At 40.9% G+C, this 16,812-nt stretch overlaps 1 protein-coding gene and 1 non-coding gene across 3 annotated transcripts in view; both read left to right on the forward strand.

Moving 5' to 3' along the window:
- The window catches only part of Ap1g1 (adaptor related protein complex 1 subunit gamma 1), an 87,263-nt gene that overhangs the window by 62,339 nt on the left and 8,112 nt on the right, over positions 1-16,812 (forward strand). For both annotated transcript variants that reach the window (XM_021171150.2, XM_021171151.2), the window contains 11 exons: positions 314-427; positions 4,123-4,263; positions 5,093-5,147; positions 10,152-10,274; positions 11,585-11,674; positions 12,244-12,371; positions 14,073-14,177; positions 15,119-15,260; positions 15,439-15,565; positions 15,803-15,910; positions 16,030-16,190. In XM_021171150.2, coding sequence (XP_021026809.1) covers positions 314-427; positions 4,123-4,263; positions 5,093-5,147; positions 10,152-10,274; positions 11,585-11,674; positions 12,244-12,371; positions 14,073-14,177; positions 15,119-15,260; positions 15,439-15,565; positions 15,803-15,910; positions 16,030-16,190 — 1,294 coding nt within the window. The remainder of the gene's footprint in view (positions 1-313; positions 428-4,122; positions 4,264-5,092; positions 5,148-10,151; positions 10,275-11,584; positions 11,675-12,243; positions 12,372-14,072; positions 14,178-15,118; positions 15,261-15,438; positions 15,566-15,802; positions 15,911-16,029; positions 16,191-16,812) is intronic.
- LOC115031845 lies at positions 691-775 on the forward strand. Its single transcript, XR_003837492.1, has one exon. It is a non-coding gene; the product is annotated as a small nucleolar RNA SNORD71 (small nucleolar RNA).

Consider the following 16,812-nt stretch of genomic DNA (forward strand, 5'->3'; position numbering starts at 1 on the left):
TTCCTAGTCACTAGTTCCCATAATGATGCTACTTCCTAGTCACTAGTTCCCATAATGCTGCTACTTCCTAGTCACTAGTTCCCATAATGGTGCTACTTCCTAGTCACTAGTTCCCATAATGGTGCTACTTCCTAGTCACTAGTTCCCATAATGGTGCTACTTCCTAGTCACTAGTTCTGTGGTTACCTTGAAATACTCTCAGATGTGTGCATTTCCTCATATGTTTGACAGTTCTGTTATTATTCACACAGAGGGAAAACTTCCTTGAGTTTTACATTTTAGCTTATTTATTATGAAACATTGTTCTGTGCAGATATGTTGCTCTGACATCTCTGTTGAAGACTGTGCAGACAGATCATAACGCTGTACAGAGGCATAGAAGCACAATTGTGGACTGTCTGAAAGATCTGGATGTCTCCATAAAAAGGTAAGAAAGGGAGTCTCTCTCCAGCCTTGTTAAGTGGAACAGATTTTTGATAAGGCTGTGTCTGTCCTCTACCAATTTGATAGTTTGTCGAAGTTTTGAGAGCCAAGCTTTTAGGTATTTAGTCCCTGTGTTCAGAAAGGAGTTTCAGTTATAGAGACCCGTGGGAAATACTGAATTGTGCACTGAGAGTGCTCTCGGTTCTTAGGTAAAATAATTGGCACAGTGTACTGAGCCAGTGTTTACTTAGCAGAGGTGCTGTGTTACGTGTGCTGGAGGATGAAGTAAGGAGTGATCCATCGGCTAAGTGTTTTCCCACTGTGCTGACACTCGCATTGCTGACAGTGCACGTTTTCACAGCACTTCATGACCTTAGAGGCAAGTGTGAGAAAATCTCCATGGAGACATGACTGTAGACAGTTGACACTCTCAAATGTCATAAATCTCTCTGTTGAGTGGAATCTGGCAGTTCTTCTCATAGAAGTGTGGAATTTATAGTTTGCTTTAGTGAACGTTTACTGTGTTCAAATTCAAAACAAAGGAGGTTTAAAGTGATCTTTGAAGTTATTTAGTCAACAAACATTTATGTACACAGAACAAAAATGCTTAAGTGCTTGAACAATCTACAGATAAGACCTAGACTTAGTAATATCAGCTTTTTTTGTTTTGTTTTTGTTTTTGTTTTTTGAGACACAGTTTCTCTGTGTATTAGCCCTGGCTGTCCTGTAACTCTCTTTTTGTAGGCCAGGCTGACCTTAAAAACTCAGAGATTCGCCTGCCTTTGCCTCCCAATTACTAAGATTAAAGGTGTGCACTACTATGCCTGCTTTACTAATACCAGCTCTTATGATATTCCCCTTCTGGATTACCCCTCTACCAACCCCCTTCTCCCATCCGCCCTTTCCCCCCTCCCCTTTTCCTCTATGAGGGTACTCTACCTATTCACCCACCCCCGCCTCACCCCTCTAGCACCCCCTGTGCTGGGGCCTCAAGCTTCCCTCCCCTCCCATTGATGTCAGATAAGGCTTCATCTGCTACGTATGTATCTGGAGTCCTGGCTCCCTCCATGTATACTCTTTGGTTGGTGGTTTAGTCCCTGGGAGCTCTGGGTGGTCCAGTTAGTTGATATTAATACTAGCTTTTAATAGAGCTTTGGAAAAGGGTTTTATGGCACCTTCTTAGTTCTCACAGTAAGTCATTAAGAAGCAAGTAAGTTCTATGCCTGATTAATAGACTCATTAAAGTATAGTCACCAAGGGATCAGGTGACTATAACCCTTGAAATTTTGACCCTTAAACTTTAACCCTTGAAAGGGACAATTCTAGAAATAGAAGTCAGACTTTCTTTCTCTTATTTTTGTTGGGCTAGGGTATTTGACAGAAGATGCAACAATAAGAGCTGATCCTCAAGCCAGAGCTGTTTCTCATTGTGACTCCACACCTAACATTTTCCCTACCTTTTCATTACACTGTTGCCTCCAATGTAAAATGTAGGTAGAGGGCCACCCAGTTTCAGAGGTTTACAAAATACTAAACTGAATTTATATATATATTAAAACTATCTTAACTTCTTATGGGAATGATTATATCATTGAGGGTTGAATTGCTATTGTGTGTATTAGTTAATATGTAATCATGTACTTAACCTAATTGTTAGTTTTGAAATGCAGAGTATGTTTAGTATTTTCTACCTCCACTAGACTGTCTCGGAATTTTCTGAGTAGCTGAGGTTGATTTTGAACTCCTGATTCTCCTGTCCCCAGCTCCTAAGACTAGGATTATAAGCATGTACCATTCATTATTCTGGTTATGAAAATTATTTGAAAAATTTGAGCAAATATGAAAAAATCTATATGGAGTTTTGTATGTTAAATATTTTTAGCTTTGCCTTTATTAACAAACTTAATAGGCATCTAAAGGAACTTTTATTTGATCTTATAGGTGTTCCCCCCAGTCCCCCCTTTAATGGTCAGTTTCCTGTTAAGTTTGTTTTTACTATACTATACCTTTTTCAGAATTGATATTATATATAATTACATCATTTCCTTCCTCCAACCCCTTGCATACCCCATTGCTGTATACACACATACAACTCTGTCTGTCTGTCTGTCTGTCTGTCTGTCTCTGTCTCCTAAATATATACATATAACCTGTTCAGTCTGTATAATGCTACTTGTATATATATGCTCTCATTAAAATTTGTAGCCTCTTTCTCTTTAATTATGGCTAGGTGTGTATGTGTGTCTTACTCTAGGGAAGAATATTTTCCCGGCTCTCAGCATTTCTTAGTCCTTTGTTTATGGTTGAGGCCTTGTGTGCTTTCTTCCACATTAGCGTGTCTGTTGGTGTCCCATTCATGTTTTGGGGACTAGATCTCTCTATGTAGTAGTCCTGGGTGATATGGAAGTCATTATGTAGACCATGTTGGCCTTAAACAATAATCTTTCTGCTTCTGCCTCTTAAGTGTTGGGATTAAAAGCATGGACTACCACACATAGCAATTTTTATTACTTTTACATTGGTACATTTATGTGTGTTTGTGTATAGACATGTGCATGTGAGGTGCCCTCGGAAGTAAGCGACTTTGGATTTTCCTAGAGTTGGAGTTAGAGGTGGTTGTGAGCTGCCTGAGGACCTGAGCTCTTAATGGCTGAGCTATCTCTCTAGTCCCATAACCAGTGTATTTAAGATTTATTTTCATGCTGGGTGGTGGTGGTGCACACCTTTAATCCCAGCACTTGGGAGGCAGAGGCAGGCAAATTTCTGAGTTCGAGGCCAGCCTGGTCTACAAACTGAGTTCCAGGACAGCTAGGGCTACACAGAGAAACCCTGTCTCCAAAACAAAACAAAAACCATTTATTTTTATTACTTTTATTATGCTCTCCCCTTTTGAGACAGGGGTCTGATGTAGTCCAGGCTGGTATTAAAGATACTATGTAGCTGAAAATGATTGTGAATTTCTTATCTCTCTGCCTCTACCTTCTTAGTGCTGGGAGTATAGATATGGCCCACTTGCTCAATTTCTTCACTGCAGAGTGTGGAACCCAGGACTTTGAACATGACAGGCAGGCACACTTAACACCTAGGCTACATCCCCAGTCCTATGATACTTTTTGATGTAAGCAAAGTTATGTTGTATTTGGAGTACAAGTAGAATATCATAAACAAATATATTTTTAGAGAAATAATGCAGACATTATCATTGGGTAATAGCTTTTTGCTTCTTTTTGAGAATCCTAAGTCTTAGAATAGACTAAAGAACTATAGTTATTAGACTTTTCCTATGTTTTTATTGGTGTTGTTTGTTATCTCGTATTGATTGATTGATTGATTATTTATTTATTCATTCATGGGGAAGGGTCTCATGTAGCTTAGGCTGATCTTTTTCTAGCTGTGTAGCTGAGAATGCCATTGACTTCTGACCTGCCTCTGCCTTCCAAGAGCATGTAGATATAAAAGTGGTCGTGTAGGCATGTGCCGCCATGCCCAGGTTCTCTCAAGGATTTCTGGAGGAGAGTATTGGGTTAACACTCACAGTACAAGAGCTGTCATAGGAATACATTTTCATGCTTATCTGGCTTGTAAAGAGTGCAATCATAGACTGTACAGATGTTTATGCCACTGCTCTTGGTATATAGGGAAAATGCCTGAGTATTTGTTACATTCCCACCATCAATATGTTTTTTTCCCCTCTGCAAGACGTGCAATGGAACTGAGTTTTGCCCTGGTGAATGGGAATAATATCCGAGGCATGATGAAGGAATTACTTTATTTCCTGGATTCCTGTGAGCCAGAATTTAAAGCCGATTGTGCATCTGGAATCTTCCTTGCTGCAGAAAAGTAAGATTTAATTTTTATTTTCATTGGTAGAAGGTGCTTGGAACTTCCTAAAAGCATCTTTAAAACATGGTGCCAAGAGATGCTGTAGACATGTTTAAGACACATAGCATTTATTTCTAGCACTGAATTAGAAGTAATTGTAGCCGATGTTGAAAAAAAGATGAGGCCAAACAAAATACTTTCCCTCTGTATCCATTCTCAGCCTCACACCTATTATGAAGAGACAGAAAAACATCTGAATTAAAGCTATGTGTAAAATCCAGCTTAGACAGTGCTTCTCAGTTGTGGGACTGCTGTGGGTGCTGACACATGCACGTAGAGGTGCAAGATTGATGTTCTCAGTTGCTCTTTCACCTTCATTATTGCTGAGATCTCAGTGAAACCCAGGTCTCTGTAATTTGGCTGAGCCTCTCATCCAGCTTGCTCTAGATAGTCCCTGTTGCCAACCCTCCACACTGCATTCATGTGAGCCCTACACTGTGACTCTGGTTCTCAGGATTCTGAGGCAGGACTGCATCTGCTGAGCTTTCTCCTTAGCCCTCCTCAGTCGTCTTCTTCTTTCCTGACAATGTGATTTGATGTCTGAGAAATTGTGGCAAAGTCCCATGTTATCAGCACATTACTCCTATTGTAATAGTGTGGGAAATGTGAGTTTGATTATATTTGATGCTTTGTTGAAATGATGGTTTCTGCTAGGTTTTATAGTGTAATGTCTTCAAATAGAATAATTTTACTAGAAGACCTAGAAAAGATTGTAGAACAGAGCTTTTGAAAGTCACTGGGTATAGTGCAGTTTATTAATTTCAGTGTTTTCACCTTATTTTCTCAGGTACGCACCTTCCAAACGGTGGCATATAGATACCATTATGCGTGTCTTGACAACGGTATGTAGCCTTTTAAAGCAGACTGTATAGTGAATGTACCTAGAAATGAGGCAGGTGAAACCCCTACTCTCATGGAGGAGATTGGAAATTATGTAACTGTCCTGGTCTTGGTTTGATAAAAACACTGACAACTTGTGAGGAAAGTGTTTGAAGCTTAGAAGCTACAGTTCATCACAGAAGCGGAGGCAGGAATTGAAACAGGAAATGCTGCTTGTTCCCCCATCGCTTGCTCAGCTTACATTCTTATAAAACTTAGGACCACCTGCACAGGGGTGGCAGCACTCTCAGTGAGCCGAGCACCCTAACCCCCCCCTCCACCACCACACACAGAGCCCCTGCCTCCCAATCAGTCACTAATCAAGAAAATGCCCCACAGGCTAATCTGTTAGAGACAGTTCTTCAGTTGAGGGTCCCTCCTTCCAAGTGACTGTAGTTTTTGTCAAATTGACAAAATATGGGTTTCACTGTGTTGGCTAGGCTAACCTAGCATAATGTCAGGTATGGATGGATGCTGGTGCATAAGGCACTTAAGTCAAGTGTTTTATACTTTGGTTAGCAAAGGTAAAATTTGAGAAATAGGCTTCGTTGAAGGAGGAGAAGGTCATGTAGATATCCTCAAGTGTGTCCTAATCAAAGGGAATGGTAGGTGAGACATTCTGGGGTAGCAAGCTTGGGCTGCTTGGAAAGCAATGGAAAGACATGAAACCAGGAAGTGGAGAGGGGCAGTGGGTAGTTTTCTTTCAGAGTCCTAACATGTGCCATTCTACAGAGATTACTAAGTGTTTGAATTTATTTTGAATAAGATAGGAAGGTGTTGCATATTTTTTTTCCTTGTAGTGCCAGGGATCAAACCCAGGGCCTTACACATACTAGGCAAGGACTCAGACTTAGAGTTCTGTCCTCTATGCAGTTGTTGCGAGGTTTGAATGCCTACATTTATTTTACAGTTCCTGTTTCAGATGTTTTCTTTTCTTTGGCATTCTCAGATTTGAGGATGTCTGTTTTCTGTTAATAGTTAATAGAGTGTGGTGGTCGAGCAAGAAGATGTACTGTCTGACATGATGTTACTAGAAATTGATACCATAAAGGAAAATAATCACTGCATTTAAAATTAGAAACTCATAAACCAGCAGATCTAGGAACTAAGCAGGGAAAACATCACAACACAACAGCATATTGATACCTTTAATATGTAAATAAAATGGGAAAATCCAGTGACCAGTGATTGGCATTTGAATTGGTAGTTCTCAAAAAGAAGAAGTGTTTAACACATAAAAAAACACTTTTACAGTTAAAGAAATAATAGGAAAAGTACAAACAAAGTATCATTATTAATCTGTGGAGCTTTCTCCTTTGAGACAGTCCTCATGTAGCTCAGTCTGGAAGAGAACCAGCTGTGCAGCCAGGGCTGACTTTGAACTCTTGATCCTCTAGCAGCTACCTCCTGAGTGCTGTGATAATGGGGATGCCCCTGTCTTCATACTTTCTCCTTTAGCTTGGAAGCCTTAGCCTTAGTAGCTGAGCCATAACAGGACAGGTGTGGGCAACCCACTAGGCTTCTGTTATACTTGCTAAACCCAATTTCTAGTATTAGTTAAAGAATATGAACAGGTAGAAGTGACTGCCATCAGTCCTGGTGACTGAGTCTAATCCCTGGAGTGCTCATGTTGGAAGAAGAGGACTGACTTTCAAAAATTGTCCTCTGACCTCCATATTAATGCCACAGCACACAAGCCCATACACATACAATACATAGAAATGTGTAATTAACACTTGAAACAATGGAGAAGCAGGCCCCACTGTTTACTTACTAGTGTAATAAATTGTGTTATCTTTTCAGAGTGCAGTATGGAAATCTGCAATTAAAGTGTCAGGTTGTACCTTTTGCTGCATTGATACAATCTTTTATGTTTTATCTTAGGAAAATAAAAAAGACAAGTGCAGAAAAATATGAATGTAAAAATGTTCATCTTGCTGGGTGGTGGTGGTACACATCTTTAATCCCAGACAGAAGCTGTGGATCTCTAAGTTCAAAGCTTTCCTGGTCTATAGAGCGAATTCCAGGATAGCCAAGGCTACACAGATAAATCTTGTTTGGAAAAACAAAACAAAAAGTTTCAATCTTGTTTTATAACAGAGGCCAACTGGACGCAGTTGTTGGTGCATTGTTAGTGAGAATTGGTTCAGTGAGCTAGGATGATGCAGGTGCGTTGGTTGCTGGACATGGTGGCTTATGACTGTGAGCACTTACGGAGTCTTAAGGAAAAGGACCTCCAGGATTTCAGAGCTAGCCTGGGCTATAGAGTAAGTTTAAGGCTGGCTTAGACTATAGTATAAGACTCTGCCATTTCACAAACAGAACATCAACAGAATTTGGTAGGGAATTTTCTAGGATAAGGTGGTTTTTATTTAGCAAATTTAGTTAATTTCCTAGAAGATTATGATGGTTTGTATATGCCTGACCCAGGGATTGGAGGTATTTGGAGGTGTGGCCTTGTTGGAGATAGGTATGGAACTGTGGGTGTGGGCTTTGAGACCCTCATCCTACCTGTCTGCAAGTCAGTCTTCCGCTAGCAGCCTTCAGATGAAGATGTAGAACTCTCAGCTCTGCCTGCACCATGCCTGCCTGGATGCTGCCATGCCCCTGCCTTGATAATGTACTGAACCTCTGAACCTGTAAGCCAGCCCCAATTAAAAGTTGCCTTGGTCATGGTGTCTGTTCACAGCAGTAAAACCCTAAGACAAAGACTGAAAGTTGATAAACGTATTGATAATAGGGATTAAGCATATTCTAACAAAGTCATGATAATTTAGAACACTCATTCTTATGATGGCCATGTGACATTTTTTCCTTATCCCTGTGAGAATATGACATTAGAATCTAGCTGCTGCCTTCCAACAGGTCCTAGCATCTTAGAGATGCTGACAGGCACCCCATGGGGGCATTGCAGACAGTCTATTAATGTTAAGGTGTCAGTGCCACATGTGACCCGCCCCTCACTTTCTCCCTGGCTCTGCCTAGAGACAGTTCTTGCTGTGAGCTTTCCCCACCAGAAGGTTTAAGAACTATACTTCTGCCTCATGGCTCTTGATTGTCTTCAGAGACAGATGTAGTCAGTTTCTGGTCTAGGGCCTAAACCTCAGAGCCCCCACTGTGCTGTTGCCCCTCTGTCTAGCTTATATAAATGATTTTTATTCTTGAAAATGCAGTAAGCTTTTTTTTTAATAGCCAAAAATGTGGGGCTTTTGGTTCAGTGTGAATTTGAAAAGTTGTTTTTTTGTTGGATGAAGTAGTTAGTTTCACAAATTGTGATACTTTCTCTTTTTGAAAGTGCTGTACATGGGAGTATGTAAATATTTAAGCCATATTACAGATCTTTTTAGCTTCCCACTTTCTTTTTTGACCATTTTTCTTCGTTTTGAGTGGGCATTCTGGTTGCTTGTGATACCCCAGCCCTTCCAGAATGCACAGGGTTAGGCCTGGCTAGTGTCTTGTAAGTCAGCTCTGCTGTTGTGTCCTGCAGCTGAGTGGTTTTGGCTGGGATCCCCATTCTATGTCACAAGTGGCTAGTTATAGCATTCTAACTGCCTGGAACTTATCTTCCCCATAGGTTAAGTGGCTTTGCTTTGTTGTAGCTGCAGATGTTGGGAGAATATTAAAATATTAAAAATAATAGGTTTACTAATCAGGGTGGGGTTCCTTGCAGTTTTAAGCCTGTAATTCAAGCTATGCAGGAGGCTGAAAGTTCAGGTCCTGCCTGGGTGGTGAGACTGTACTTCAAAATGAAAGTCAGGGCTGCAGAGATGGCTCATTTAGTGAAACACTTGCTGAACAATTTGCAGGTCTGAGTTTGATTCCCAGCCCATGTAAAGAAAAGGTTGGGTGCCAGATGTCAACTTCTGGCTTCAGTATGTGTGCACATCCATCCATACACAGTAGGCACAAGCACTCCAGTAAGAAGAGGGTGGAGGTGGGGCTGGTGCTGGAGAGACTACTCAGTGATTTAGAGCACCTTTTGCTCTTACAGAAGGCCCAGATTTGGTTTCCAGCATCCACTGGCTTACAACCCACTGTAACTCTAGTGCCAGGGGATCCAATGCCCTGTCTTGACCTTATGGATACCAGACACACATGTAGACACACATGCAAGCAAAGTACACAATTAAATGGGTAGGGAAGGCAACTGAAGAGAAGGTTCAGTGAGTGCTTACGTAGCATTTACAAGACTGTTTTCAATCCCAGGCGCCATGCCAAAATCAGTGGATCAGTGCATGAATAATAAATGCAAATTATTCCCTTCCCCACCATTTGTTTATTTATTGATTGATTGTATAATATCAGTAAGTACTAGTTTTTAATGGCAGTGTGATACTTAGATAAGCTGATTTTTGGCATTCCTATGCTGTGCTGGGGTATGGTGTAGTAGTAGTGTTTGCCTGGCCTTTGTGAGAGCCCTATATTTGCACGTAATGCTTAAAACAAAAGAAAATAACAGAACAGAACAAAATAGACTTGTCCTTTGGCTCTGTGCACAGGTGGCCTGTCATTGCTTTCCCTAGCGTGAGTGCTGAAGCTTGCTCATGGGGTTTTAGTGTTGGGGGTTGTGGAGAACAGAAGTAGTTACTAAGTTCACAAAGAATGAGTTTTTGAAATTTCAGGGTCTTAACCTAAGTAGAAAAAAAAATGTTATCCTCGGAAATTTGAAACATTGTGTTTTGATTTTGACTGTCAATGTGTGTGTGGTGTGTGTGTGTGTGTGTGTGTGTGTGTGTGTGTGTGTTAGAATTTGTTAGAATTGAAAAGCTTAAACTATTTTAGCCAGACTTTGAGGCTTGGGCTGTTTGTAGACCTGTTGGTTAGAATCACCCTATGTTTGCCTTTTATTTGGTTGGTTTTGTGTGGATTTTGTGTAGTCTTTTCAGAACACAATGGGCAAACCTGTTCGCCTGCGCTTACCCACACTGCTTATGTGGTCTTTAGTAACTGTTCCTGTTTCCTTTTAGGCAGGAAGTTATGTTCGCGATGATGCAGTTCCTAACTTGATTCAGTTAATAACCAACAGCGTGGAGATGCATGCTTACACCGTCCAGCGCCTGTACAAGGCGATTCTCGGTGACTATTCTCAAGTAAGTGCTTCAGTTTCTGTTTCTTCTTGGGAAGAGTAGTCTGATTCTCTTCTTGCATCACTAACACTGAGACATACAATCTGTTGTGAACTTTACAATTGATGATACGTAAATTACATTAAATATTTTTTTGGGCCTGGACAGTAGCTCAGCCATTAAAGTTTCTGGATTCTGCAAGCATGAGGACCTGAGTTTTAATACCTTGTACCCTTGGTTCTTTTTTTATTATTTTTATCATTTATTAAGTTCTTTGACACAAGATCTTACTATGTGTCCCTGGCTAGCTTGGAACTCACTGTATAGACCAGTCTATTCTCAAGTCTATAAAGATCTGCCTGCTTCTGCCTTCTGGATGCTAGGATTATAAAGGGCACGTGTCACCCACCACCCCTACTACCCCACACACACCTCTTTTTTTAAAAAAAAGATTTATTTATTATTATACATAAGTACATTGTAGCTGTCTTCAGACACACCAGAAGAGGGTGTCAGATCTCATTATGGATGGTTGTGAGACACTATGTGGTTTGAATTTGAACTCAGGGCCTTTGGAAGAGCAGTCAGCGCTCTTAACCACTGAGCCATCTCTCTAGCCCCCACCCCCCTTTTAAAGGCATGTGTGTAATCCTAGTGCTGGTGAGCAGGAGACAGGTGAATTCCCGTGGCTTTCTGGCCAGCCAGCCTAGCCTGATTGGTGAAGACAGGCCAGTGAGGGTTCCTGTCTGTAAAAGAGTTGAACAAAAACTGTGGCTGAGACTGCAGACATTGCTAAGTGGATAAGGCTCTGTCTGTACAAGCAGACATCTTGAAAACTATAGTTGGGGTCATCAGAATGAACATGAAAGGCAGAAAGTGTATAAATGGGGTCACCAGCACCAACAAAAGAACATAGAAGTGCTTACGTATGCCTGTCTACCTGTGGTTCTCACACTCACATCGTCTGTTCAGTAGAGAGAGAGAGAGAGAGAGAGAGAGACCCTGCCTCAATTAATAATGTGGAGATGGAGTGAAGATGTCAGCCTCAGGCCTCTACTTCCACATGTGCACATATGCACATAAACCCACACACGAGTTTACATGCATACACACATAGAAAAAAAGGCGGACAACATCTGAGAAGCAACAGAAAGAGATTGATTTCTGGCCTCTACTTTCAGCCATGTCTATGCACACACACTTAAACCAATATATACAAACACACTCATATACATGTATACCTACCTGTATATATATAAACGTGCACATATAGAAGCACATGCACAACAAGGAATTTTCTGGGAAGATTGAAGGCCTTGACTTTGTTTTGGCAGCAACCCTTGGTACAAGTGGCTGCGTGGTGTATAGGTGAATATGGCGATCTTCTTGTGTCTGGCCAGTGTGAAGAGGAAGAGCCTATTCAGGTATCTCTGATATTCTTAGCTAAGGAGGTAATGAGAATGTGGTTTTGATAATGGAGCAATGTTTAATGGGGAGTTGGAATTGATTCTTGGAAGCTTTTTACAGAAATCATATCTCGATTGTTTTAGACAAGTGGCACTTAGAACATGCAGGATCTTGGGCTGTGTGGATTTAAATCCATTTTAGCAGGTCTGGGGAATATAGTATGGTTATGGAGTTCTGGATTAGTGCTGGGTTCAGTCCCCACTACCCAGCACAAAAACATGACCACTGATGTCTTTTCTCCATTGCAAATGTGACTCTGGTTTCTCCCACTCTGGGCAGTTAAGGAAGCTGTGTTCATTTAGATTTGTATATGGGAGAGTTGGCTTTTGAGAGGGTTTTGACAACAGCCTTGAACTCTTTGTGTTCTGTATGCTTCTTTCCTTCTGCCATAACCTGTTCTTAGTTGACAATGGCTTTTTAAAAACCTGCTTTGACCAGTGGACTAATTTAGCATGAACTGCATGAGAGGTAGCACCCTTCAGCTCACGGTTGTCACTGGCTACATGTTGCATCTTCTTTCTCCCAGGTGACAGAAGATGAAGTGCTGGATATTTTAGAAAGTGTCCTGATCTCTAATATGTCCACCTCTGTGACAAGAGGCTATGCTCTCACTGCCATTATGAAGCTGTCTACCCGGTTCACCTGTACTGTAAAGTGAGTACTGAGGGAAGGAGAGTTGCAGGGTGGTTCTGTAACTCCCGAGGGCGCTGGAGCCCTCAATATCACCTCCACCTTCATTTCTGACGTGGGGTTTCCTACCTAACTGGAAGCTCACTTATTTGACAAGTTGGCCACAAAGTATCAATAATCTATGTCTAAGTGATCACTTCTATACTGCTAGGATTATATACTGCCACACCTAATGCTTGCATGGGAATTGCTTTACCCACTGAGCCATCTCCCTAGCCTCTGTTCTGTAGCTTATTTGGTATTTTATTTGCCTAACACATACAAGACCTGGGGCTGATCTCAAGCACTGCAAAAACCAGGGTCTAGATCAGGTGTCTATGATCATCCTTGACTTTATGACTAATTTCACGCTAAGCTAGCTTATATGGGACTCCGTCTGAGAAGTTTAAAACCTTATCCTAGAAAATTTCAAGAATAGACAAAAATGGGGCTGGAGAGATGGCTCAGCAGTTAAGAGCACTTGCTACTCTTGAAGAAGACCCAAGTTCAATTCCCAGCATCCACATGGTGGTTAACAGCTATCTGTAACTCTAGTTCCAGCGATCCAATATTCTCTTCTAAGTCTCTTCAGGCAGTACACATACATGGTGAACAGACATATTTTCAGACAAGGTACTCATACACATAAAATAAAAATAAATCTTAGAAAAAAAGGAATGGAGAAAACTAGAGACAATAGTCAAATGAGTTTTAGTTTACTTAGTACCACACACAGAATGATCAGTTCATTGCTCATCTTTCTTTTGTGTCAGTATTTTGTTCTGTCATTGTTTCTCCTTACCGTGCATTATTTTGCAGTGTTTTTATAGTATAGTTTCTAACATTTGTAGTTTATTGGGCCTTTTTTGTTTGTTTTTTGAGAAATGGTTTCTCCATGTAGCCCTGATAGTTTTAGAACTTTCTCTGTAGACTGGGCTGGCCTTAAACTCAGAGATCTGTCTGCTTTTGCCTCCCAGTGCTGGGATTAAAGGCGTGCAGCACTATGCCTGCCTTGGTTTATTATATTCGAAGATATTGGTGGAGGAATAAAATCCAGATTTGTGTGAGTGTCTTTGTGGTGTGTGTGTGTGTGTGTTTAAATCTTTTGAGTTTTAATTGGTGCTATTTTGAGCAAAAATTGACTTGAGTCAGTTTTCCTGGACTTTTCCATTTCATTTTCAAAGTGGCTACAACCCATGAGCCAGATAACTTTGTGAGAAGTGTAATTATTTAGTGTTTAGATTGCTACAAGGATTGTAGTGAGCACGCTAATGCTAAAACCTCATTTTCAATGTTACTAAGAAAGAGAATTGGATGATATCTATTTCTTTGTGGCAAAGTGATGGGTGCTTTTGTTTGCAAGGGTCTCAATGAGGAGATTGGACGTCAGTCCTCACACATGCTGGGCAAGCACTGCACCACGAAGCTGTGTTCCCACACCTCCAGTAAGCTTGAGGATGGGGAATAAATACCTAGGTAGAAGTTTCTCATTACAATTACAATATTGATAAATGAGTGAATAGAGATAAGGGAATTATAGTTGTTCTTGAAACACAATTTGAATTAAGGAAACATAGGTAATTCAGAAATTTAACCAAGAAACTCTGTTTTGATCATCTTCACTGCTACTTATAAATTTTGTGTTTTGAATGATTGATTTCATTTATCGTATTATCTGTCCCACAGCCGAATTAAGAAAGTGGTTTCCATCTATGGGAGCAGCATCGACGTAGAGCTCCAGCAGAGGGCAGTAGAGTACAATGCACTTTTTAAGAAGTATGACCACATGAGGTGAGCAAGAGCCACGCAGTGCCCACCTCTGGCACCTGAGTGACGTGTCCTTGTGTCCCTGAAGGACACTTGTTGCTTGTGCTGTATTTCCTTTGTTCTCACCGCGTAGCCGCTTTTCTCCATGTTTTCTTCTTTCTAACCTCCTAAGAAATAAATGTATTGAGTCAGATGGAGGCAGAGGCAGTTGGATCAGCCTGGTGTATAGAGTGAGTTCCAGGTCAGCCAGAATTACATGGTGAGACCCTGCTCCAAAATAAATCATTAAAAAACAATGTGTTTTTTAGTCTACCTCCCTCCTCTACCTCTGTATGTAAAGTTTGCATCATTTTCTATTTTATTTGGCTAAAAGGCAGTTGCAGTTTTTTCCAAAAGAATTTTTTTTTTCTTTATCTTTCTTGAGACATGGTTTCTTTGTATAACCCTGGTTGTCCTCGAACTTGCTCTATATACCAGCCTGGCCCCAAACTCAGATATCTGCCTGCCTCTGCCTCCCAGTGCTTGGACTAAAGGTGTGCACCATCACTGTCAGACCCAAGAGAAATAATTTTATTCAAATCCCATAAATCCCATTATTTCTAACATTTTGGTGCCTTGCTTTTTTTCTTCTTTCTGTTATATAATACCTAATTCCTGATTGAAGTCTGCTAATACCTGCTGGTTTACCTTTTGTTTGTCTTAGTAGTATGTTTGGGGATTTAGATGTACATTTTATTTATTCAGAGACTCTTGACTGTTTTTAATCCAATTGAGAATGTAGGTCATGTATGTATTCTTGTAATACACCTTCTGTTCCAGTGTGTGTGTGTGTGTGTGTGTGTGTGTGTGTGTGTTGGGTGGGGAGGGGAGATGCTTCCTCACAGTAATTGATAATGGTGATTGTTTTGTGTAGGGTATCGAGGCTAACTGCCTAGAATGTAATTAACCACTGCAAATTCTTCTAGGTCTGCCCTACTTGAAAGAATGCCTGTCATGGAAAAAGTGACCACAAATGGCCCTTCTGAGATTGTGCAGACAAATGGAGAGACAGAACCAGCGCCTCTAGAGACTAAACCACCACCCTCAGGGCCACAACCCACAAGCCAGGTACCCTGGTCTGGGGCTCTTGGTGATATTTTAGTTCTTGTCGCTTATTTCTTAGCTGTTGTCCTTTAGTATTTTTGATCGCTTGATAATTGCCGTCCTTAATGTTAAGTATTGGGGGAAAAACTGTGTTAAATACACTTTAGACAAATAACTCGTGAATAATTATTTCCTTATTTAGGCCAATGATTTATTGGATTTGTTGGGAGGAAATGACATAACACCTGTTATCCCAACTGCACCTACAAGCAAACCAGCATCTGCTGGTGGAGAACTTCTCGACTTGCTAGGAGACATCACCCTGACAGGTGAGCCAGTCTGGAGTTATTTACTTTTTGGGTAGATAGACATCTTGGGGGAAATGATACTGAAGGCATTTTTTTTCTTAATGGTTATTTCTGGTGAACAGAAGTTAAAACATCTGAACTTTTTGTTCTGGTTTGGTCTGTGCTTTTTGTATATTGTTTGGGACTCTTTCTTTGACCTGTGTTTGAAGTAACTGCAGGGCTTCCCTGAAATTGACTTTCTGTTGGAATTTGTTTTAGGTGCTCCAGCTGCTGCTCCTACCCCTGCCTCAGTGCCACAGATATCCCAGCCCCCCTTCTTGTTGGATGGGCTTTCCTCACAGCCTCTCTTCAATGACATCGCTCCAGGTACAGTTTCCATCCCCATCCTCACTTGAGCACTGAGCTGTGGCTATTGAGCAACAGGAGTACTGATTGTTCTGTTGTTCCCTGCCTCCAATATGACTGATCTTCCCGTACTTTCCAAGGTATCCCCTCCATCACAGCGTACAGTAAGAACGGCTTGAAGATAGAGTTCACCTTTGAACGGTCAAACACCAACCCCAGTGTAACAGTGATAACGATACAGGCCTCTAACAGCACAGAGCTAGACATGACGGACTTTGTTTTCCAGGCTGCAGTACCAAAGGTATTACAATGGCTTCTCTGCCTATTTATTTTGATTAAAAATTAGCTAACGTCATTCCATGCATTTGATGAAGAATATATTTAATGTTTCGAGATTAAAATTTCAGATTTAACTTAAGTCAGTAGTGTTACAGAATCATTGAGTTTATCAAAACATGCCATTGTAGTCGATACTTTTACTTTGTTACATGCTTTAAAATATGTATGTATTTGGATGGGTCTCTGTAAATGTATTCTCTGTGTGTGTGTGTGTGTGTGTCTGTCTGTCTATATCCAACAAGGCCAGAAAAGGGTATCTGATCCCCTAGAGATACACTTATAGGTGATTGTGAATTGCCTGATGTTGGTGCTGGGAATTGAACCTGGGTCCTCTGGAAGAGTAGCAGTTGCTCTTAACTGCTGAGCGCAGTGACACAGGCCCAGTAACTCTAGACCCAGTGACAGATACTCTTTCGGGTAGGGTAATGAAAGAAATTTAGCTGGATATGATGGCACATGGTTTTAATTTCAGCACTTGGGAGGAAGAGGCAGGAGGATTGCCAAAAGTTCAATGCTAGCCTTATCTAAGTAGTGAATTTTAGATTGCCAGTGCTACATACATAGTAAGACTTTTTTTTTTTTTT

Source organism: Mus caroli, chromosome 8 (genome assembly GCF_900094665.2).
Source record: "Mus caroli chromosome 8, CAROLI_EIJ_v1.1, whole genome shotgun sequence".
Classification (NCBI taxonomy): Eukaryota; Metazoa; Chordata; class Mammalia; order Rodentia; family Muridae; genus Mus; species Mus caroli.